The 24,760-nt window shown below is 49.6% G+C and overlaps 1 protein-coding gene and 1 non-coding gene across 4 annotated transcripts in view; both read left to right on the plus strand.

Annotated features, from left to right (window-relative positions):
• The window catches only part of SSH1 (slingshot protein phosphatase 1), a 77,090-nt gene extending 67,888 nt beyond the window's left edge, over positions 1–9,202 (plus strand). For all 3 annotated transcript variants that reach the window (XM_032168771.2, XM_058425429.1, XM_058425430.1), the window contains one exon: positions 1,991–9,202. In XM_032168771.2, coding sequence (XP_032024662.1) covers positions 1,991–3,247 — 1,257 coding nt within the window. In that variant the 3' untranslated portion in view covers positions 3,248–9,202. The remainder of the gene's footprint in view (positions 1–1,990) is intronic.
• A 4,104-nt stretch (positions 9,203–13,306) lies between these two features.
• LOC116479792 (small nucleolar RNA SNORA40) lies at positions 13,307–13,434 on the plus strand. The gene has a single exon (XR_004251098.1). It is a non-coding gene; the product is annotated as a small nucleolar RNA SNORA40 (small nucleolar RNA).
• Positions 13,435–24,760: the final 11,326 nt, after the last annotated feature.

A 24,760-nucleotide genomic window follows, 5' to 3' on the forward strand; every position in this document is an offset into this window, starting at 1 on the left:
GAGTCAAGTTTGTGCCACTGTACTCCAGCCTGGGTGACAGAGCGAGACTCCGTCTTAAAAAAAAAAAAAAAAAAAAATATATATATATATATATATATATATATAGTAATTTCCCAACATTGTCAAGTATCCAGCCTTCCAACTTAGACTCTAATACTTAACTCCATTAGTCTCTTGGAGTTGCCATTTTTAGTGGATTATCTGCCACAAGGTTTGAGCTTCAACCTGGTGCTTACTGAGAAATTGGTTAATTGCAGCCAACCTTTTCCTTCCTCCATGGGGGAAGTGATGCAGGAGCAGAGGCTGGTTCAGTGGAAGGGTGGCCATGCAGGCTGGTCTCCACTTCCACCCTTGCCCTGCTGCTGACTTCGTTCCCTCTGGCTTCACCTGCCCATCTCACAGGACAGCCGTGGTTCTCAAGTGGGGCACTTGGGGTCCTGACAGATGCATTCAAGTATACAGCCAGTTTATTATTATTAACAGCATGTTATAATGCAAACAAAACTGGGCAGTTGCATCTGTCGACCTCCATAAAGCATTCCAAATCAAATACTAATTATGGATTTCCCCCACTTCCCTACTTACCACAAAGCAAATACCCATAAAGACAGATGAGATAAAACCCTGGGCCAGGTGCGGTGGCTCACGCTTATAATCCCAGCACTTTCGGAGGCTAAGGTGGGCAGATCATCTGAGGTCAGGAGTTCGAGACCAGCATGACCAACATGGTGAAACCCTGTCTCTACTAAAAATACAAAATTAGCTGGGCATGGTGCCACACGCCTGTAATCCCAGCACTTTGAGAGGCCGAGGTGGACAGATCATCTGAGGTCAGGAGTTCGAGACCAGCCTGACCAACATGGTGAAACCCCATCTCTACTAAAAATATAAAATTAGCTGGGCGTGGTGGTGCATGCCTGTAATCCCAGCTACTCAGGAGGCTGAGGCAGGAGAATTGCTTGAACCTGGGAGGCGGAGGTTACAGTGAGCCGAGATCACGCAGTTGCACTCCACCCTGGGCAACAAGAGCGAAACTCCATTTAAAAAAAAAAAAAAACCCCTGGAAGTCATGGCGGGGCCTTTAAGCAGGCGGGTGATGAGCCCCCTCTGGCTGTGGTCTACAGGCAGGCTGGTGGGGTAACAGGGGAAGTTGGGAGGCTGGGATCAAAGTGGCTCAGAGGATGGGGCAAGGACGTAAGGAGGTGTTGAGACAGAGCTGGCGGGGTGTAGTGGCTCACGCCTGTAATCTCAGCACTTTGGGAGGCCGAGGCAGGAGGATCACTTGAGCCCAGGAGTTCGAGACCAGCCTGGGCAACATAGTAGGACCGTGTCTCTATCTGTTTGAAAGAGAGAGAGACAGAGCCCTGTTGCCCTCCTGCCTTGTCCTGCCCTCCAGCCTATAGTCCTGTGCAGGTGGGGTGGGGTGGGGGGGTGCCCTCCTCCTTCCTCCCGCTTTGCTTCTGGACCTGCATGCTGCTCTCTCTGGCTGGTCAACACCTGCTTGTCCCAGAAGCCTCAGCTGAAGTGTCAGTTCCTCTGGGCAGCCTTCCCTCCACGGAGACTTTGAACTTGTCCCTCTCTCCCCTGGGACTCTTCACACAGCTTTCTAGTCCATTCCCAGGACCACTGGGTACCTGTCAGCTGGCCTGTAAGGAAGTGAAGGGTGGGGACATAGAGGCGTGTATCACGTTCACTTACATCCTCACTGACCAAAAGGCAGGGGGTTTCCTTAGGATACAATGTAAACTTGTTTTCTGTTGGGGTGTAAAATCCACCTCAGGCCAGGCACGGTGGTTATTCACGATCAAGTGGGCTCCGGGAGGTCTCTCTCAGTACTAAGTGAAATGAGAGCCTCCCCTACAGGCCCGGCCCCCAGTCCCGCCTCGCACCCCAATCCCGCCTCGCACCCCTTTCCCTGCCCACCCTCACGTTTTTGGTCTTTGGCTCATGACTGCACCTTTTCACCATGCTCTTGTCCCCTTCCTTGCAGCATGATGCTATATTTGGGATCCTTAACAAAGTGAAGCCTTCCTATAAATCCTGTGCCGACTGCATGTACCCTACAGCCAGCAGGGCTCCTGAGGCCTCCAGGGAGCGATGTGAGGACCCCAGTGCTCCTGCCATCTGCACCCAGCCAGCCTTCCTACCCCACATCACGTCCTCCCCTGTGGCCCACTTGGCCAGCAGGTCCCGTGTTCCGGAGAAGCCAGCCTCTGGCCCAACCGAACCTCCCCTGTTCCTACCACCAGCAGGCTCCAGGAGGCCAGACACCAGTGGCCCTGGGGCTGGAGCTGCCCTAGAGCCACCAGCCAGCCTTTTGGAACCTTCCAGAGAGACCCCAAAAGTTCTGCCAAAGTCCCTCCTTTTGAAGAATGCTCACTGTGATAAGAACCCTCCCAGCACAGAAGTGGTAATAAAGGAAGAATTGTCACCCAAGAAAGATATGAAGCCAGCCAAGGACCTGAGGCTTCTGTTCAGTAATGAATCTGAGAAGCCGACAACCAACAGCTACTTGATGCAGCACCAGGAGTCCATCATTCAGCTGCAGAAGGCAGGCTTGGTCCGCAAGCACACCAAAGAGCTGGAGCGGCTGAAGAGCGCACCTGCAGACCCAGCACCTCCCTCCAGGGATGGCCCCGCCGGCAGGCTGGAGGCCAGCATCCCTGAGGAGAGCCAGGATCTAGCCGCGCTCCACGAGCTGGGCCCCCTGGTTATGCCTGGCCAGGCTGGGAGTAATGAGAAGTCAGAGGCCTCCCCAGCTTCATTGGAAGGAGGCTCACTGAAGAGCCCCCCTCCTTTCCTCTACCGCCTGGACCACACCAGTAGTTTCTCAAAAGACTTTCTGAAGACCATCTGCTACACCCCCACCTCCTCTTCCATGAGCTCCAACCTGACCCGGAGCTCCAGCAGCGATAGCATCCACAGCGTCCGTGGGAAGCCCGGGCTGGTGAAGCAGCGGACGCAGGAGATTGAGACCCGGCTCCGGCTGGCGGGCCTCACCGTCTCTTCCCCACTGAAGCGCTCACACTCTCTTGCCAAGCTCGGAAGTCTCAACTTCTCAACGGAAGACCTGTCCAGTGAGGCTGACCCGTCCACCGTCGCTGACTCCCAGGACACCACATTGAGCGAATCTTCCTTCTTGCATGAGCCCCAGGCAACCCCGAGGGACCCAGCTGCAACCTCCAAACCATCAGGGAAACCCGCCCCAGAAAACTTAAAGAGCCCTTTGTGGATGAGCAAAAGCTGACCCGTCTTTTGCTGTGTCAGGCTGGGCGGATATTTTCATATGATCCCTCCCTCACTTTCACTGTGGATTTGTATCGACCCCTTACATCTTGATTTCCCTTAAACGATTGAAGTCATCCTAACTTTTCCCCTACTCTTGCTATAGAGAGGAGGAGAAGAAACTAAACAACATGCAGCACAAGAAGGGGAGCTATCAGTCGTGTGGCCTGGGAGAACCAGGAGCCGCTGGCCAGGAGACACAAAACTCCGCTCCCACCGTGTCTTCAAGAAAAACCGTGTTTTAGGAAGAATGTGCACACATAGGTGCACACATCCAGACTGTTCCCTTCACATCCTGCAGAAGAGTCCTGGTGGTGGCAGCCTCACCGCGGCACACGCTCTAGCTCATTCTGGGCCTCGCAGAAAACTCGGATGGCAACATTAAGTCCTACCTCTGTTCTCGCTGTGCTTTTTATTTTTAAAACACAAGAATGACCAAGGCTCGTTCCAGGGAATAATGCTCTGTCTGAAAGCGTTTTTCCAAAAAAAAGAATTTTTCGTTTTGTGTTTTGATTGGGACCCCAGACACGTCAAGACTTTTAACCCGACAGCCCCAAGCACTGCTGGGTAAAGTCATCAGATGAGTAGTCCCACGCTGTTGTTGAGCTGACTCTGTGCCCAATTCATGGTGCAGGCGCTCTGTCCTGGTTGTGTTGTTACGTGTTTGACCAGCACAGGGGTCCGGTGGGGAGAATGTATGGGTTGTTCTCAGTTGTTGCTAATGCTGAAGTTTAAATCTCAAGGGGAAGGGCCCACCCGCATTGTTGAGCGTCTGCTCTGAAACACATGGTTGTGTTTAGGTTTGAAATTGCTTAAGTGTCTGGCTCAGGTGGTGGTTCTGAGACACATCGTCCTGCTGAGAGCCCAGATTGCTTAGCTCCACTAGGGCCCATCCAGGGAAGGGAAAGGAGATTTCAGCAGCTTCCCTGAAAGGAACAGGACTGTCGGGACGCTTCCCAGATGTCTACAGTTGCCCCTTCCTGCAGTGAGATTACTGCTTCCTGTTTCCCTCCAGCTCTTCCCAACAGCAGTGATGGAGTATAAGAGGGATCTGTAGTCGCTGCCTGGCTCTGTGGGCGGCCCCTTTAAGACTCAGGTGAGCTCAGCCAGTCCCGCTGCGCCAGGCTTGAATCAAAGGTGTCAGCAAGCTAGATGTCAAAACATTTTGAGAGAGAGGCAGCTTGTAGAAAAGCAGAAAGGTTGAATTCAGGGGTCAGCAAACTATGGCATGTGGCCCCGTGAGCTAGGAATGGTTTTTCCTTTTTCCTTTGAGACAGAGCCTGGCTCTGTCCACCCAGGCTGGAGTACAGTAGTGCAGTCTTGACTCTGCAGCATCAACCTCCCTGGCTCAAGCAATGGCTTTTACGTTTTTAAGGAGTTGTAAAAAAAAAAAAGAAATAATATGTGACAGAATTCACGTGGCCCACAAAGCCTGAGATACTTACTGTCAGGCCCTTTATAGAAAAAGTTGCTGACTCCTGGTTTGATTTGCCAGACAGGGCTGCCCATGGCCCTGTAGGAAGAAACTGGGTAAATTTGAAGCCCTCTGCCTCTCTGACACCTAAGGCCAGACCCTTCCTTCCTCCCAACCACAAGCTTTGCCAGCCCCGCACTAGCCTCACCTGTGCAGGATGGAGTAGGTTGCGTACGTGGGGGAAGGCAGGTGAACACAGTTGAAGCTCTTCCACAATTGCATCTTGCCGTCAGCTGGGTCTTCCAGATTAACTCAGTGAAACCAGAAAGCCTTCAAGGGCCAGCTGAATTCTGAAAGTGGGTGAGTAAGCCATCATCTTACATTGGTCAGAACCGTGCTCCCCAAAGCTATTCTAGAAAGCACCCCAGGCGGGGTCTGCAGGAACAAGGCTAGTTCATATTTTACCTAGTGGGCAGAGTTTTTGCAAAAATCCTCCCTCCAGGACTTTGTTTCCTTGGAGTGATTTTTAAAAATACATACATTATAGGAAGCTGTTTTCCCACTAGTGTCAATTAAAATCACCTTAAAAGGTGATTATCCACTTATTCCTGAAACCCTGTGGGTTGTTCCCCCTCTTCTCTCAGCCAACAAAAGCATAGCCTCAAAAAATATCAAGTTCAATATGTTTTGCCAAATCAAATTTCATGTGGTAGATCAATTTTTGTGTCAAAATAATCTTTTAAATTTAGTGATGACAGGCTTTCGTTGTTTTTTTAACCACATCTATGTATGAGAATGATATATTTTTGAAAACTTTAATTTTGAAAGCCATAATTTTTCTTATCTAAAGAGTTGGGAGGTGGGGTGTGGAATCTGGAGAATACAAGTTGGTCTTTGGCTTCTGGCAAACTTACCCATTCATTTTCGGAAGCACAACTAGCATATCAACATCCAGACAAGAGCGCTGGTCCCGTCATCAGAGCAAAGTGAAGCATTCTTGACTTCATGCTTAATACTCTGGCCTGGAAAAAAGGATAAGATTTTTTTTTTTTTTTTTGGAAACCCAGATCAATTGCATGTAAGCAGATGGCACATGGCTATTTAAAATGCTATATGATGGGGCTGGGTGCGGTGGCTCACGCCTGTAATCCCAGCACTTTGTGAAGCCGAGGCAGGTGGATCATCTGAGGTCAGGAGTTCTAGACCAGCCTGGCCAACATGGTGAAACCCCATCTCTACTAAAAATACAAAAACTTAGCTGGGTGTGGTAGCGTGTGCCTGTAATCCTAGCTACTAAGGAGGCTGAGGCAGGAGAATCGCTTGAACCTGGGTGGCGGAGGTTGCAATGAGCCGAGATCGCACCACTGCACTCCAGCCTGGGTGCAGTGAAACTGGGAGTGAAACTCTGTCTCAAAAAAATAAAATGCTATATGAACAACATGAGCATTCCGTCAGGCATCGGGACACCTGGGCAAAGACAAATTCATACTGTCTCTGAAAAGAAAGTTTGCACTGTAACATATGCCATAGCTTGGCCCTTGCTTTGTATGCAACCTTAGCTGATGGGGAAAATTCCAAACCTAAGTGGCACAGGAAAGAGGCAGGCGGTGGAGGCAGGGGTCTGTGCTGTGCAAGTCACTGGTTTTTTATGACTATCATTTTCACTGAATGCATTTGTTGAATTGGGACAAAAGGAACATTTTCTAAATCAGCTTGATACTCTGCAAACAGCTGAATCTTACCTTCTGCCTCACATTTATTCATGTGGCATGCCAAAAGTTAGACCGAACTTGTCTACATCTTCACCTTGCATTGATACAGGAAGGTCTTCTCTTTAAGTCTTGTTAAGTATAAGGGGGATAGTGGTCACGGGAAGAGGAGAACCAGGCTGCTCTCGGATGGTAATTGACAATGCCGATTTCCATTTCTTTGTCTTATGGCTACTTCGAGTCTTCTAGCAAGGTCCCTTGTTGCACGTATTTCCTAAGAGCAGAGTTTATTTCTCTTTCCATTCCCTGCTTCCTTGCTTTCCGTGCAGGGACCCCAGCCAAACTCTGGGCTGTTGAATAGCTCTCTGCTGGGTGGCAAGCCCTTCTCCTTGGCACCCTATGGCTTAAGCATACAGATTGCTCACCAGGTGCACACAGACAGCTGTACTGTCCGAGCCCATTCTGCTCCACCCTGTCCTCTTCAGCTAAAGAGCATTCCAGTAATATAAAGCCCTTTCCCCCTGGAGAAGTCCAGAGGATGCAGCAGTATGGAGCTGAGGTTGAACAGAACAGACCCTCAGCACGGCCCTGGACTAATGCACTGTTATCTCAGGGCAGTCCATTCTAGAAGGTTGATAAATTTCCCCACCACTCTCCTGGGGACCTTTTCTCCCTAGTGGGAACAAATGCTACATAATTTAGTCAAGATCCTATTAAGTCACCTCACCTGAGGCATCTGGAGAGGGAGTTGCCTTCCATTGGTGGGAAATTGTTGGTGCCAGAATACATTTTGCCCAAAACTCTTCTCATTGGCTGGCCACCTAGCAGGGCTCCTCTGAACACACAACTCAGCGAGGGGACCCCCTTCACCTCTGGCAGGAGAGCTGGGTAAATCAGAAACTTGGTGACACCTGGCTAGCACGGAGCAGGCTCACTTGTCTTGGTCCCACTACCCAGATTCCTGCAGACATTGCAGGCCAAATGAAGGTTGTTGAATGACCCCTGTCCCCAGCCACTTGTTTTGTTATTATCTGCTCTGCAATGGAATGCCTATGTGTTTGAGTTCACTCTGCATCTATATATTTGAGTATAGAAACCGAGTCAAGTGATCATGTGCATCCAGACACAGTGTCACCTGAGCCACAGAGCAAATCACCTTAACGATCTGGAATGAAACTGTGACCAGTGCCGCCCTGGGTGGTTCTGGAGAGACTGCCGTCTTCTTGTTTGGCCGTAGGTGCTGGGGCCCTGGCTTTAGTCACTGTCTCAGACAGGAGTCCCGATAAGCAGATCACCAGTCCTCCACTGTCCTTCCTGTCGGCCTTGCTGCATGAGAAGATAGCTGCTTCCTCCCTCTTTTCCTACACTGTAATTATTGTTTTACAATTGAGTGCCTTAATAATAGTTTACAAATACTATGTATTTATGCAAAACTGTTAAACTCTCATCTGTTGTGATTGAATACTTGATCTTGTTAGTAGTGGTCGGTATTGGGATGTGAGCTTGTCCTACTCCATATGTGTTTATTCTGCTATGCAGTTTTACATTGTGTGTTCACATCTGTTCCAAGGAGCCTTGCTAGAAACAACACTGGTAGTTCCTGCAGGCCAGGCAGGCATTGGCCCATGCTGTGTCCCATAGGAGGCAATGAAAGAACGTAGCTTGGTCTGCTAGCCAGCCGTGGAATGGCGCAGGCCAAGCGGCCTCTGCACCAGAGTCCAGCACCTGCCCATTCCCCAGTCATACAATCATACTCTTCTTTCATAGAGATTGTATTACCACCTAGGCCACCCTAGTTTTCCTCTCTGTTAGTGTCCTGAGCTCTTTTGCAACAAAATGTAGGTACAGACCAATCCCTGTCCCTCCCCCAATCAGGAGCTCCACACCATGAGTTGTTTGGTTTTCCAGAAGCTGCCAGTGGGTTCCCGTGAATTGCGTTACGATATCGATGATTTTTTTATTATATATTTTTTTCTTGTTTTTTTAAATAATATATTTAAAGGCAGTATCTTTTGTACTGTGAATTTGCAGTAGAAGATGCAGAATGCACTTTTTTTTTTTACTTCTGTTGGTGTGTATTGTATATAGTGTGTGTGCTTCTTGTGATGAAAATAAACTTTTTCTTTATAAATTCCTGATGACTGAGTTTATATAAAATTCAACCCTTGCAGGCCGGGCGCGGTGGCTCACGCCTGTAATCCCAGCACTTTGGGAGGCCGAGGCGGGCGGATCACGAGGTCAGGAGATCGAGACCATCCTGGCTAACACAGTGAAACCCTGTCTCTACTAAAAATACAAAAAAAAATTAGCCGGGCGAGGTGGCGGACGCCTGTAGTCCCAGCTGCTCAGGAGGCTGAGACAGGAGAATGGCGTGAACCCCGGGGGGCGGAGCCTGCAGTGAGCCGAGATCGCGCCACTGCACTCCAGCCTGGGCAACAGCGAGACTCTGTCCCAAAAAAAATAAATAAATAAAATAAAAAAAAAATAAAAAAAAATTCAACCCTTGCCAAAACAGTCTGATACATCGTCATCATCATCATCATTGACATGGCCAGTCTTTATTGAGCATCTATTATGTACTAAGTTCTTTGCTAGAAAACCTAGACAAGTTACACCAAAGAAAGGATCACGGGAAGAAATGTTAGCTCCTCCCGGAACTAGCCTGTTTTCTTTCTAATTTTGTCAGTAAGCAAGAGCAGGCCCACTTGTGGGTGGTCCTTTGTGTACCCAAAAAAAAAAAGTTACCCACCAGGAAAGGGTTTGGACTTTGGGTGGGTTCTCTTCCCGTACAAATAGGAAACGTAAAGCCAGAGGTGTGCGCTCCCACCAGCCCACTGGGAGAGGGAGGACTCTGGAAGCTAAGTACTGCTGATTTCCAAGATACATGCTCATGTCCCAGTCCACTGCACACCAGGCAGCTTTTGATGGCTCTCCTCCCTTGGACAATTAGGAAGCAGAGCTGCTTCCATTTTTTTTTTTTTTTTTTTTTTTTTTTTTTTGAGACTGGGTCTGGCTTTCTTGCTCAGGCTGGAGTTCAGTGGTGCCATCATAGCTCACTGCAACCTCGACTTCCTAGGCTAAAGCGATCCTCCTGCCTCAAGCAATCCTCCCACCTCAGCCTCCCCAGTAGCTGGGTCTACAGGCATGCACCACCTTGCCCCGTTAATTTTTAAAATTTATTATAGAGATGAAGTCTCACTTTGCTGCCCAGGCTGGTCTTTAACTCCTGTCTTCAAGTGATCCTCCCACCTTGGCCTCCCAAAGTGCTGGGATTACAGGCGTGAGCCACCTCAACTTGCATCTTAAAATTCTGCCACCTTAGAGTTCTTTGCTTTCTTCTGTGTAGTCAGGGAGGAGTCACATTCACTCAGTCTCCTCTGTCTGGATGTGATACATCATTTCTACTAAGCTTTCCAGTGGGCAAGGCCCAGTCACGGGGTCCCAATGCAACAGCCAGGGAGATTGGGAAATGTGTGGGGCACATGTATTTGGTGAGCACTGACGGCCGCAAGTACCTGGGCATGACCCCTAAATTCCAGTGCCTGCAGAGCCAGGAAGTATTTTGTTCAGTTCATCTGGACTTGCTCTGTCTCTCAACTGGACTCAAAAGACTGATGAATAAACCAGAATGCAAGTTTATTACTTTACCAAAAGAATTATAATCGTCAAGCAGACCAGATTACTCACACACTGATTAGCACATTTAGTCCTGCTAGGTAAGTCTTTCTTTTTCTGAGACAGGCTGGAGTGCAATGGCAGTCATGGCTCACTGAAGCGTTGATCTCCTGGGCTCCAGCAATCCTGCCTCAGCCTCCCAAGTATCTGGGACCAGAGCCACACACTGCTGCACCCAGCTAAATTTATTTATTTATTTATTTAAAAGATGGGGTCTCACTATGTTGCCCAGGCTAGTCTTGAACTCCTGGTTTCTGATGATCCTCATGCCTCAGCCTCCCAAAGTGTTGAGATTATAGGCATGAGCCGCTGTGCCCAGCCCCTTCTAGGTAAATCTATATGGAGTGTCAAATTTTGGTTAAGAATTGATTATTGAATATTAAAAGTTTAGTGGGATGCTTTTTTTTTTTTTAATTTCTTTTCAGACGGAGTTTAGCTCTTGTTACCCAGACTGGAGTGCAATGGCGTGATCTCAGCTCACCGCAACCTCCGCCTCCTGGGTTCAAGTGATTCTCCTGCCTCAGCCTCCTGAGAGTAGCTGGGACTACAGGCATGTGCCACCACGCCTGGCTAATTTTGTATTTTTAATAGAAATGGGGTTTCTCCATGTTGGTCAGGCTGTTCTCAAACTCCCAACCTCAGGTAATCCACCCACCTTGGCCTCCCAAAATGCTGGAATTATAGGCATGAGCCACTGCGCCAAGCCACGGGATGCTTCTAATAGTGTTATCAAGCTATAATGCAGCCCTCTCTGTAAAATGCTTTAAAAACAAATCACTGAGGGTCATGGTTCAAGACACTGTTCTCTGGCAAGGTTGAAGATAGCTAACAAATTCTCTTTGGGTTCCAGCCATGAATGGAGTGGGATGGGCCCCAGCAATCTGTATGTTTCTGAGATTCCCTGGGAATTCTGATGGCCAAGTTTAGAAACCATCAAAATAAGAATGTGATGCAACTGAGTAGGCTCACGCTTTGCTAGTTACAATCACATTGCACACATGCTTTTTGGAGACAACACCCACACCACCCTAACAATGTGTGTTCATAAAACTCATCCGATACTTATTTGTTCAGGGCCCTAGGACGATATTCCTGTAATTGGCTGCTTTTGCCCTGATTTCCTCCTCAGAGTAACTGTCTCGCGGTTGGGCGCGATCCCAGATCACACCTACAGTGGAGGTGGTTTTGCTGGGCAGGATCCGCATGCTTGTTTGTGTTTATGCCTGGGGAGCCCCCTCTTGGCAAGATGTTCGGGAGAGGCTCCAAAGGCAGCATGGAGGATGACTTGGAACTTAGGGGGATTCACTTTACGGTAAAGAAGCCCTTTCTAAAGGAGAGCTCCACTGATAGTGCACAAAGTGAGCCCTACCCAGGAAACACCACCCACCCACGCATCCTTGCCTCCTAAAACCAGGTTATGTTTATCACATACCTTCTATGTGCTTTACATGAAGAATCCCCTGGAATCCTCCAAACTGGGCATTGTGGTCTGTGATGCGTATCTCAAAAGAGATGAGAGGGTTGGGCATGGTGGCTCACGCCTGTAATCCCAGCACTTTGGGAGGCCGAGGCGGGTGGATCACTTGAGGTCAGAAGCTCAAGACCAGCCTGGCTCACATGGTGAAACGCCGTCTCAACTAAAAATACAAAAATTAGCCGGACATGATGGCAGGCGCCTGTAATCCCAGCTACTCGGGAGGCTGAGGCAGGAGAATCGCTTGAACCCGGGAGGTGGAGGTTGCTGTGAGCCAAGATTGCACCACTGCACTCCAGCCTGGGTGACAGAGTGAGACTCCGTCTCAAAAAAAAAAAAAAAAAAAAGAGGTAGAAGAGAGTCCTTTTCCTTCCAACTTTCTTCAACTCTTTGGACTACCTTGGGATCCTTCTATTTACTGCCTTGTTGGCATTATTCTCAGTTTATGAAAAAACGGGCCCACAGAGTGGAAGTAATTTGCCTACAGGTACATCTAAAAATTGATGAAGCCAGAGAGGAACTGCTCCCTTATCATCTGAAACCCTTTCCAGAACTGTCTCTCCCACCCCAGAAGTAGAAAGAAGCCAGATGAAGATGCATCTTGATCTCCCTTATGGTTTCAGCAAGAAAGCAGATGAGTTAGAGATGAAGCCCCCAGCCCCTGGGAAATTGGACCCACTTCTTGCTCCAAAGGCTATTGGGGTGACACAAGGTGTGTTTCTCTCCGTAGATCATATTCACCATATTTTGCCTTTAAATGGAAATTGTGCATCCTGAAGTACCTTGTTAAGAGTCCAATTTCAGCCTGAAATTCCGTTTTTTTGTAAACCACTTCAGCAAATAAAGTGTTGGCATTTACATTAGCAACCTCCCAGCCTAGGAGAGGATGTTCCAGCATCCGACTCTAAAAGACAAATTTGGGCACGGTGGATCACGCCTGTTATCCCAACACCTTGAGAGGCTGAGGCAGGCAGATTGCTTAAGCCCAGGAGTTCAAGACCAGCCTGGGTAACATGGTGAACCCCCATCTCTACCAATAATACAAAAATTAGCCAGTCATGGTGGTGTGCCAGTGGTCCCAGCTACTTGAGTGGCTGAGGTGAAGGATCTCCTGAGGCTGGAAGGCAGAGGTTGCAGTGAGCCGAGATCGAACCACTGCACTCCAGCCTAGGCAATAGAGCAAGACCCTGTCTCAAAAACAAATAAAAATAAAAGATTTAAAAAAGACAAATTATCCCACAAATGGTACATTGTGGTGGTGGTGGTGGTGGTAGACCTCCCTCTGGTTCTTGAAATTGGATCAAAACAAACTGACAATGCCACCTACTTCATGGGGCCATTGGAGAATTCACTGATAATGCATGCAAATCCCCTTCTGCCTGGCACACTACCTAATAAATAAATGGTGGTTGTTATTGTTGGAATTGGAGGATATATTGAGCATCTCCTAGTTGCAAGGGTTTCACATGTATTACCAAGTTAATCCTCATAGCAGATATGATTCTGTTTTATAAAGGAAGCGGTGGATGCTCAGAGAGGTTAGGTAATGTGGGTCAGGGACACACAGCCAGGAAGTGGCAGAGGCTGGGAGTGCCTGACTCCAAATTCATGCAATTTCCACCCCACCATCTTCTCCCCAAGGAAAATAGTCCCTCATGCATGTGTGCAATGCTTAGAGGGCAGTAGATGCTCAACAGATGCTGAGAGAGTGAGGGAGTAAGTGAGATATGCCATGAAAAGGAGCCCCTATGGACTTATGTGTGCGTTTGTTTAACTTGTGGACAAGTACTTACAGACAGGTGCAAACAATAAATCTCCTTTTGCAACCGAGAACTTGTTGTTCAGTATGAGTTTTGATACATATAAGAAAGGCTATTATGACACCTGAGACAGTTAACTAAGGGAGGGAATATTGATAACCATAAGTGTTAGTTGCAGGCTGGGCACAATGGCTCATGTCTGCAGTCCCCCACTTTGGGAGGCTGAGGTGGGAGGATTGCTTGAAGCCAGGAGTTCAAGACCAGCCTGGGCAAGAAAGCAACACCCCCATCTCCACAAAACTTTAAAAATTGGCCGGGTGTGGGGGCACGTGTCTATAGTTGTAGCTACTCTAAAGGAGAGGCTCAGGCAGGAGGATCGCTTGAGCCCAGGAGTTGGAGGCTGCAGTGAGCTTTGATGGCACCACTGTACTCCAGTCTAGTCAACAAAGTAAAACCTGTCTCTTAATTAAAAAAAAAAAAAGGTTCTAGGACTGTAGAATCATTAGCTTAAAAGCATAGGATTTGAGGGAAAACCTCAGTTATATTAATTTAGTATTCCAAGTTCATGTTGACTTGATTTTTTATAAAGACCTTTTTTAAAAAGGAGCCCCTGCTTCATTTGCCAAAGCTTGGAACGTTTAGGGACACCCATGACTGCCTAAACCAAGTTCCACTGGGGCTGGGGCCATGTCTCAGTCACTTCTGAGACTGTCAAGGGCCTGGCATATTGGGACTGAACCCCAGGTCGATGCCAGGCTTTTGCTGTGAATCAAAGAATACTGAGTTTTTCAGAGTCCAGAAGAATCTGAAAGGTCAACCAAGCCAAGCCCCTTTATAATATCCACCCATTCTGGCATTCTTCTCTGGTTCATGGAGCCCCTGCTGTGGCCAGGCACTGGGGAAGAGAAGAGGCAGTCTGTGTCATCCCGGAGATCCTGACAGAAAGCCCTCTGTGAAAGAAAGAAAACTCACCACCTGCTAACAGCAATGGGTTAGACAGGGAGGATTCAAGGCTTATTTTCTTCCTTCTTTTGTCTGTCTGCCAAAATCTCTGCAACAGAATTATGTTACTTTTTTTTTTGAGATGGAGTCTCGCTCTGTTGCCCAGGCTGGAGTGCAATGGTGTGATCTCAGCTCACTGCAACCTCCGCCTCCCAGGTTCAGGCAATTCTCCTGCCTCAGCCTCCCAAGTAGCTGGAATTACATGCATGCACTACCACGCCTGGCTAATTTTTGTATTTTTAGTAGAGATGGGGTTTTGTCATGTTGGCCAGGCTGGTCTTGAACTCCTGACCTCAGGTGATCCACCCGTCTTGGCCTCCCAAAGTGCTGGGATTATAGGCGTGAGCCACCGTGTGGTTCCTTTTTTTTTTTTTTTTTTTTTTGATACAGAGTCTCACTCTGTCGCCCAGGCCAGAGTGCAGTGGCACGATCTAGGCTCACTGCAACCTCCACTTCCTGGGCTGAAGTGATTCTCCTGCTGCAGCCTTCTAAGTAGCTGGGACTATAGGTGCATGCCACCATGCCTGGCTAATTTTTGTATTTTTAGTAGAGACAGGGTTTCACCATGTTGGCCATGCTAGTCTCAAACTCCTGACCTCAGGTGATCCACCTGCCTTAGCCTCCCAAAGTGCTGGGATTACAGGTGTGAGCCACCACATCTGGCTTTTTTTTTTTTTTTTTTTTTAGACAGAGTCTCTCTCTGTCGCCTAGGCTGTAGTACAGTAGCTCAATCTTGGCTCACTGCAACCTCTGCCTCCTGAGCTCAAGTGATTCTCCTGCCTTAGCTTCCCGAGTAGCTGGGACTACAGGCACATGCCACCATGCCTGGCTAACTTTTCGTATTTTCAGTAGAGATGGGGTTTCACCATGTTGGCCAGGCTGGTCTCGAACTCCTGACCTCAAGTGATCTGCCCGTGTCGGCCTCAGGATTATGTTACTTTTATAATTTAAAAAATGTGGCCAGGCATGGTGGCTCACGGCTGTAATCCCAGCACTTTGGGAGGCCGAGGCAGGTGGATCACGAGGTCAGGAGATCGAGACCATCCTGGCCAACATGGTGAAACCCTGTCTCTACTAAAAATACAAAAAACTATCTGGGCGTGGTGGCAGGCGCCTGTAGTCCCAGCTACTCGGGAGGCTGAGGCAGGAGAATGGCGTGAACCTGGGAGGCAGAGCTTGCAGTGAGCCGAGATCGCACCACTGCACTCCAGCCTGGGCGACAGAGCGAGACTCCGTCTCAAACAAAAAACAAAACAAAACAAAAGCTTATAAAAAATGTGGCTGGGCGAGGTGGCTCATGCCTGTAATCCCAGCACTTTGGGAGGCCGAGGTGGGTGGATCATGAGGTCAGGAGTTCGAGACTAGCTTGGCCAACATGATGAAACCCTGCCTCTATTAAAAATACAAATATCAGCCAGGTGTGGGGATGGGCTCCTGTAATCCCAGCTACTCAGGAGGCTGAGGCAGGAGAACTGCTTGAACCCAGGAGGTGGAGGTTGCAGTGAGCTGAGATTGTTCCACTGCACTGCAGCCTGGGTGACAGAGCAAGACTCCGTCTTGGAAAAAAAAAAAAAAAAAAAGAAGTTGAGGTTAAGGAGAGGTGATGCCAACAAGACAGGCGAGTTAAATATAACATTTCACACAAAGTTTGAATAGAATACATTATATGTCGCCCAGGCTGGAGTGCAGTGGCGCGATCTCGGCTCACTGCAGGCTCCGCCCCTGGGGTTCAGGCCATTCTCCTGCCTCAGCCTCCCGAGTAGCTGGGACTATAGGCGCCTGCCACCTCGCCCGGCTAATTTTTTGTATTTTTAGTAGAGACGGGGTTTCATCATGTTAACCAGGATGGTCTCGATCTCCTGACCTCGGGATCCACCCGCCTTGGCCTCCCAAAGTGCTGGGATTACAGGCGTGAGCCACCGCGCCCGGCCAAGAATTTTTTTTTAATTGAGCTAAAATTTGCTCTCTAAGATCCCAGGCCCATGGCTCTAGGAAACTCAGTAGAGCATTTTTGTGGAAGGCTCTTTCCTTCCCTCCCTTTGATGGGGTTGCATTGGTCCCCAGGAACAGAGTACTTTTGGATCGCTGTAGCTTTCGGGTGCCAGGCAGGAGCTTACTGTCCTGGGCTGTCAGCTGCTCCAGGTTGCTTGTGCCCACCCTTCTGAGTGTCTGAGGGTGGCAAGGGAACTGCGTGGTGTGACAATGGAAGTACAGTGTCCAGGGCTGGCTTCAGGGCAGTTGCATAGGACTCTAAATTTGCGAAGACCTTGCACTTGGTTTTTATGTTCTGCTGTCACCATCTTGAAATTTCTCATCATTCTTAAACAAGAGCCTGGCCTTTTTGTTTTGCACTGGGTCTAGTTAATTATGTAGCCGGTCCTGGCAGCATTACCATTCCATCAAGGGTTTTGGAGCAAGACAGCCCTGGGTCCCAGTCGCAGCTCCTTAATTTACACACTCATCTACTTGGGACAAGTGACTGAATCTCTCTCCACCTCAGTTTCCCCATTTGGAAAACAGGAATAACCTCCTAGTGGTATTATAAAGACTAGCACTGTTGGTCTTTTCCTCTCGAAGTCCCCTCTCTCTCACTAGAGAGAGAGCTGTTTTCCTTTCTCTTTCTTTTGCCTATTTAAACCTCTGCTCCCAAACTGTTCAGGTGTGTCCATGTCCTAAATTTTCCTGATGCGAGATGACAAACCCCAGGTATTTACCCCAGACAACGTAGCCGCTTCATAATGGGGACCTTGTCCGGATACCAAGGTACAACATTCATCAGAATGGTGAGTGGAGGAGCGGACTCCACCTCTGACCTTTCATCTCAGGGCTCTTCAGCCTCCATTTTAGAACCAAGTCAAATCAATAATGGGCGTCCATCAGCCAGTTAAAAACACGGTTAGTTAGCTGCCATTCTTAAAGACTCGGACGTCAGTCTTACTGGGGAGAACATGGAGAATCCTCCAGCACCCATGGTTTGCTGGACATGTTTGAACCAGCTTCCTTTCATGGAGAACTTAGCCGTCACGTGGGGCTGGGGGAGGTTCTGGAGCAACTGAGGATTTCTGGCTGGGGCTACCCCTTGGTGTTATCCAAAGGCTTCTAGACTGACCCAGGGGGGTTTTGGCAACAGGATCTCCAACTTTGCATTTTGTTTGTTTGTTTGTTTGAGACAGAATTGCTTGAACCCGGGAGGTGGAGGCTGCAGTGAGCTGAGATCATGCCTCTGCACTCCAGCCTGTGCGATAGAGCAAGGATCTCCTATCCTCTCTGTGTATGCAATGTGCGGGAAGTTTACAGTTCAGGGAAGTAATCTTGTTCGCTATGTAAATCAGACACCGCCTCCTCAAACCTGACTATAAAATCCAGTGCATCCTCCGCTGGTGGCTCTTTTCCTCTTAGAAGTTTCCTCTCTCTCACTAGAGAGACAGAGCTGTTTGCCTTTCTCTTTTTCTTTTGCCTATTAAACCTTCGCTCCTTAAAAAAACAGGGTAGCACTGTGTAATTAACACAAAGTAAATGCCCCGAATCTTTATATTCTTTGTTTATAGAAAGTATTTAGCATAAGTAGCACAAAGTAATCCCTCAATGAGTAGCTGCTATAATCGTGGGGAAGACAGGCCGGCCCCCACAGGCCAGGCCTTGCTGACAGGTGGCTTCTCGTCCTACCTAGCAACTCCCTTAGCATCTCCTGGAAGAGCCAATGGATGCAAACCCGAGCTCATTGAAGGAGGCGCTCAGCTAGGATTTGCACTGTGTCCTCTCACTCCCCTGCCACTGACCCCAAGAGGACATGAGGTCTGCCTCTTTCCAGACAACAAACACCATTTGTCCTCGACCTGGACCTGACCAGTCTTTCCCAACAAGCCTTCGGGGAGGGGAAAGGCATGGGCGGCCTGTGCGCGTGGGCTTGTCCCTGCTGTGATCCAAGTTACATCCTGTTCTGGCGTTGCTATGGCACAGCCAAAAACATCTGCCACAACAGACAGCTGGGACTGGCGGCTGGCAGCAGGGCTTGGATGGGCTGGGCACCAGAGGCCGGGCTGGAAAGGGTGCAAGACTGAGCAAGGCCAGGAGCTGGGCAGTGATCTGGGAAAACACCCCGATACCCCCAAACACACGCATACACACACACACGCACACACGCACACACGCACGTGCGCATACACATACACACACACGCACACACGCACGTTTGCATACATACACACACATGCATACACACACGTGCACGTGTGCATACACATACACACAGACACAAACATGCACGTACACATACGCATACACACACATACACACATGCACGTGCGCATACACATACACATACACACGTTCACATACATGCATACACACATGCACGTGCACATACACATACACGCACACGTATACACACATGCACGTGCGCATACACATACACATGCACGTGCACACGCACACACATGCACGTGCGCATACACATACACACACATGCGCATACACATACACACATGCACGTGCGCATACACATACACACACACGCATACACACACATGCACACACACACATACATACACACATGCATACACAGACATGCACACATGCTCTATTTAGGAGGCAAGTTGGACTTCTAGGACAAGAGTTCCTAATTCTTCCTAGGAAAGGTTTCTAATTCTGCATTTTTTTTCCTGAAGTTCCTGAGAGAAGACCTCAAGTGCATAGCCCTAGAGGGACTGGGCCCTCCGAAATTCTTGCCCTCATCTAGGTCCCAGCCAGGCCCACAGAATCGCCCAAGGCCCTATCCTGCTCCCAAAATGGAATTCGCTTTCCCTGTTGTTGTTATTACTGGTGTTTTTCCTGATTAGTAAAACACAGTGATTGTAACAGAATCACATGATGCAGAGGAGTGATAACAGCTGTGCTTATGTGGCGTGAGCCAGCTGCTGTGCCACATACCTCTCATTAACAAAGTATACGTAGAAAGTGTTTAGAACAGCCCCTGGCCCTGGTAAGTTCTCTACACCGCACCTGTAATCCCAGCACTTTGGGAGGTCGGGCAGGCGGATTGCTCGAGCTCAAAAGTTCGTGACCAGTCTGGGCAACATGGTGAAACCCTGTATCTACAAAAAATACAAAAATTAGCCAGGTGCGGTGGTGAGCACCTGTAGTCCCAGCTACTCAGGAGGCTCGGGTGGGAGGATCACTTGTGCCCAGGACATTGAAGTCACAATGAGCCATGATTGTGCCACTGCACTCCAGCCTGGGTGATACAGTGAGAGACCCTGTCTCAATCAATCAATCAATTAATCAATAAAGTAATTTTCAGAATGATCTGATTTTCTATGACAAGGTAGTGATACAGGTATTAATAACACAATATCTAAAAGAGGAAGTGAGGCTTGGAGAGGTGACATCACCTGCCTAAGGTCACATGATGAGTGTCCTACCTGGATTTGAACTCAGGTTACACCAATGCTAAAGCTCTAAGCTCAGAATCTCCCCCCTCCCCCACCCTTTATGCGGCTGTCCTTAGTTCTTGAACACCGGTTGCTCCTTTCTCTCCCCCAGCCACAGCCCTGACCTCATTCCTGCTGAAGGCCCCAGGGCCCTGGGTGAGGTCACAGTTTTGGCCACAGATCCACAGAGGCGACACCCTGTCTGAAGCCACTGGGGATTCTTTTCACTAGTTTGTCCTGTATTCCTGGGCTCTGAGAGTCTTGGGAACTCTCTGCCTGTCCTCTCCCAAAGCATGGACTTTGGGATATCACCCCTCTTCTCTCCCTGCCCACTTTCTGTGCCCTGTGGTAGGGGCTCACTGGGATTATAACAGTAATCATGAATGACAGAATTTTTTTTTTTTTTTTTTTGAGATGGAGTCTTGCTCTGTCGCCCAGGGTGGGGTGCAGTGGTGCAATCTTGGCTCACTGCAACCTCCGCCTCCCAGGTTCAAGCGATTCTCCTGCCTCAGCCTCCCGAGTAGCTGGGACTACAGACGCGTGCCACCACACTCGGCTAATTTTTGTATTTTTAGTAGAGACGGAGTTTCACCATATTGGTCAGGCTGGTCTTGAACTCTTCACCTCGTGATCCACTCGCCTCGACCTCCCAAAGTGCTGAGATTACAGGCGTGAGCCACCGCGCCCAGCCATTTCCTTTTTTAACAGACGGTTTTGCTCTGTCACCCAGGCTGGAGTGCAGTGGCACGATCACAGCTTACTGCAGCGTTGAACTCCTGGGCTCAAGCAATCCTCCTTCCTCAGCCTCCTGAGTAACTAGAACCACAGGCATGTGTCACCACACACAGCTCATTTTTATTATGATTATTATTTGTAGAGGTGAGGGTCCCCTATGATGCCCAGGCTGGTCTTGAGCTTCTGGGCTCAAGTGATCCATCTGCTTTGGCCTCCCAAAGTGGTAGGATTTACAGATGTGAGCCACTGCACCGGGCATGGATGACATTTCTTGAGCCACACTGGACCAGGTGAGCCTTATTATTACTATTTTTCAGATGAAAAAACTCAGAAGTTACATGTCTTACCTAGATGGCCCAGACAGAATTTCAGAGCTGCCTCTTCCAGGAAGCTATTCCTGACAGCCCCTCCTCTAAATGCTGAAGAGATAACTATTTAGTATGAGCACTCCATGGATATGCCCAGGACTGTGAGCTCCCTGAGGGCAGAGGCTGGGTCAGGTTGATTGCTGTCTGCCCTATACCTGATATAATAAGTGCTCAATAAATACTTGTTGAATGACTGACTGACTGAATGAATGAATGATAGGGCTGATCTCTTTTCTCCTCTTGGGTCCTGAGAAGTTTGGGGAATCAGGCAAATCTGAGTTTGAATCTTTGCTCTGCCACTTCCTGGCTGTGTAGTCTTGGCCCAGTTACCTAACCTCTCTGAGCCTCTGTTTCCCTCTCTGCAAAATAGGGGTACAGTCTGTGGGAGCGTTGGAGAGGACCTACAATGACTGGCACATAGTAGGTATTCTATGAACAGCCCTGTAGAGAGACAGTTCAGGTCCTCCCTGGAGTCAGCCTGTCTGGGGTTCAAACCTCAGCTCCAACACTGACAGGATTGTATGACCTTGGACAAATCACTTTTCCTCTCTGGACCTCGTCTTCCAAATACTTCACTTGGGGATAATATTAGCACCAATTACTTGGCTGTAGTAAGAACTAAAGGAGGCAGTCCGCATAGTAAATCCTCCATAAACACGGGCTTCTGTGACTTAGGGTGAGCTCCTGGAGGACAGACAGGTGTCCCATTTTTCCACCCCACCCCAGAACCTTGCTCAGTGCCAGGCACATAGTAGGGGCACAGATTGCTGAAGGAACTGAGTCTCCATTTCTGTGGCTACTGGGTGCAGTCCCGGAGAGCCAGGGCAGATTTCCAGAACGCCCTCCCCCAACAGGCCATCTCATTTCCCAGCTAGGTGGAGGCAGAGCAGCAGCCCAGCCCTGGCCTTCTGTGCCAAGCCTGGTGGGGGCCAGCGGCAGCTGCTCCTCCAGGGGAGCGCCTCCTGATGGAGGTTGGGAAGGAAGGGAGGGCTGGGGAGGTGGAAGCCCCTCCAAAGTTAGCCCAAGGCCCCCAGGGGAACATGCTACTCAGAAAGGAGAGCTGGGGTTCAAGCTTACCAACCCTACTTACAGCTGTATGACCGTAGACGCCTCGCTCCACCTCTTTGAGCCTCGCTTCCTGTACCGTGGGGCTGGTGGCCTCATAGGGTTGTTAGGAAGCAGGTGAAGCGTGAAGCATACAGTAAGTGCTCCATAAATGTACCAGTCATTGCTGCCCCTCTGACTTGTTGCAGTATAGCACCTGTCTTCTATAGATGGGGAAGCTGAGGCCCAGAGAGAGGCAGTGACTTGTCCAAGGTCACAGAGCCTGTCTCTTTCTGGTTCCAGCTTCGGCCTTAGCCATTCTCCCTGCTCAACCCAAAGCTCAGCAGGGATGGGCTCCTGGGTGGACCAGGCAGGGGGTTCCCTTGGGCTGAGGGGGCAGGAAGGTAGGGGTGGAGGAAGGGTTCAACAAAAACAGCCTCAGCTGGGGGCTGTGGCTCATGCCTGTAATCCCAGCACTTTGGAAGGCCAAGGCAGGCAGATCACTTGAGGTCAGGAGTTTGAGACCAGCCTGGCCAACATGGTGAAACCCCCTCTCTACTAGAAATCCAAAAAATGTCTGGGCATGCAGCACACCTGTAATTCCAGCTACTCGGGAAGCTGAGGCAGGAGAATCACTTGAACTTGGGAGGCAGAGACTGCAGTGAGCCGAGATCGCGCCGCTGCATGGTGCCACTGCACTCCAGCCTGGGTGACAGAGCAAACCCCTGTTTCAAAACAAAACCAGAAACAGCCCCTTTGCAGCAGGCCTCTGGGATGCCAAACACTTTGGTTGTTTTCTTATTAATCCTGAAAACACTATTAAAATGGTATTATTCTTAACATTCCCATTTTACAGATGAGAAAACTGAGGCTCAGAGAGTTGCCTAAGCACACAATGGGAAGAGGGAGGCTCTTGACCCCAGGCCCAGATCTGTCTGTTGAATGAAGGAAGAGATAGTGGCCCATTCAGGGGTGCACAGCGAGCTCTGTGGTTTGGTGAGTTCAGTCTGTCTCCCCAACGCCCAGATGACAGGCGAGAGGAGGACGCAATGCCAGCAGCTCCTGGGCTTGGGATGTCATAGCAACTTCCAAAGAAAGGGGAAGAGAAAGCCTGGTCACCCTCGCCCCACCCCCACAGGTCGCAGAAGCCGCTCAGGGCTGGCAAATGGGCCTGGAGGTGGCCTCCGCAGCCCCAGGGGGCAGGGCAGGGACGCTCTGAGCCAGGTGGGGGTGCCAGGCGCTGCCTCCCGCGACCACGCCCACAGGGTGCTCTGCTGCCTGCTGGACCTCTGCGCAGTGCCTTCGGGCAGATACAGACGCCCACCGCGCCACTTCCCCCGAGCTCCGGGGACCCCCTCCACCCGCCCGGCCTGGCCCTGGAGACGCGACGCCCCGTCGTGTACCATCTGGAGGAGGTGGCGCGCTGCCTGCACCTCCTGGAGCTCTCCAGCTCTGAGGGTCCCAGCTGCAGGCCCGGCGTGTCTGCTGGCCTCCAGGTGCACAGGCTCCAGAGCGCCTCCCAGGGGACTCCAGGAGGCGCCTCTGCCTCCGATTCCCCTAGAGGGGACCCGCCAGTCCCAAGGTCCAACAGGAAGAAGGCAGAAAAACCCACCCGAAAAGGTGAGCGCCTTTCGGGGGCTTTCTTCCCTCCATTGGACCCACAGATTCTAGGCACAGTTATCCCGGGGGGCATCCGTGGGTCTGCATTCTCAGTATTGCTGTCCACTTGCCCTGTGGTTTCTGGCAAACTCCTGGCCCTCTCTGACCCTCGGTTTCTTTATCTCTGCCACCAGAGATAAAGGGATTGGACTTTGGTTTTTCACTCTTAAAACTGAAGACAAGACCTCATTTCTGTGGGAGGAGGGCTCCACCTGTGGGATTATAAGGACAGCATCTGGGCCATACAAATCTTTTCCCTTTTCCTAAAAAACTAGCTACGGAGCTACTTCTAGGGTTACAATATCTAATTCTTACAAGAATCCACCCCGGGAAATGCTGTTACCCCATTTTATTGAAATGAAAACTGAGGCTGGGCACGATGGCTCACGCCTGTAATCCCAGCACTTTGGGAAGCCGAGGTGGGCGGATCCCTTGAGGTTGGGAGTTTGTGATCAGCCTGGCCAACACGGTAAAACCCCATCTCTACTAAAAATACAAACAATAGCCAGGCGTGGTGGCAGGCACCTGTAATTCCAGCTACTCTGGAGGCTGAGGCAGGAGAATCGCGTGAACTCAGGAGGTGGAAGTTGCAGTGAGCCGAGATCACGCCATTGCACTCCAGCCTGGGAGACAGAACAAGACTCTTGTCTAAAAAAGAAAATAAATAAATAAATAAGTAAATAATAACAAAAGAGAGACAGAGAAAAGAAAAAAAACTGAGCTTATAGTGAGTGGGTTCAAGTTGCAGAAATGGGGTTTGAACCTCCACCCTCCTTCCAGGCCTGTCTGACTTCAAAGCCCCATGCTTTTTCCACTAATAATGCAGATCGTCTCCATGAAAGCCACACAGGCTGGATTCTCAGCAGGAATGGCCAGGGGTCCTCGCTCTTGTCGGTGCCACCCATCAGCTCTCTGAGGCCACTGCCCTGAAGGATCTTGGGGGATCCCTGGGGAACACCTCTCAGCTAATGTGGACAGGGCATCACTGGTACAGCCTCATGCCATGACCCAAAGCTTCCAAATGGAACGGAGGAGGGCCCCCATCACAGAAGTCCAACAGGGACCCCTGAATTGGGCATGAAAGAGCAAGAAGAAATGGGGGTTGTGTGGGGAATTGGGTGTGGGAGTGTTCCTACCAGACTAAAGAACTGATGGGTGAGGCCAGGTGCGGTGGCTCACGCCTGTAATCCCAGCACTCTGGGAGGC

This window comes from Hylobates moloch, unplaced genomic scaffold, assembly GCF_009828535.3.
Source record: "Hylobates moloch isolate HMO894 unplaced genomic scaffold, HMol_V3 SCAFFOLD_12, whole genome shotgun sequence".
NCBI classification, from domain to species: domain Eukaryota; kingdom Metazoa; phylum Chordata; class Mammalia; order Primates; family Hylobatidae; genus Hylobates; species Hylobates moloch.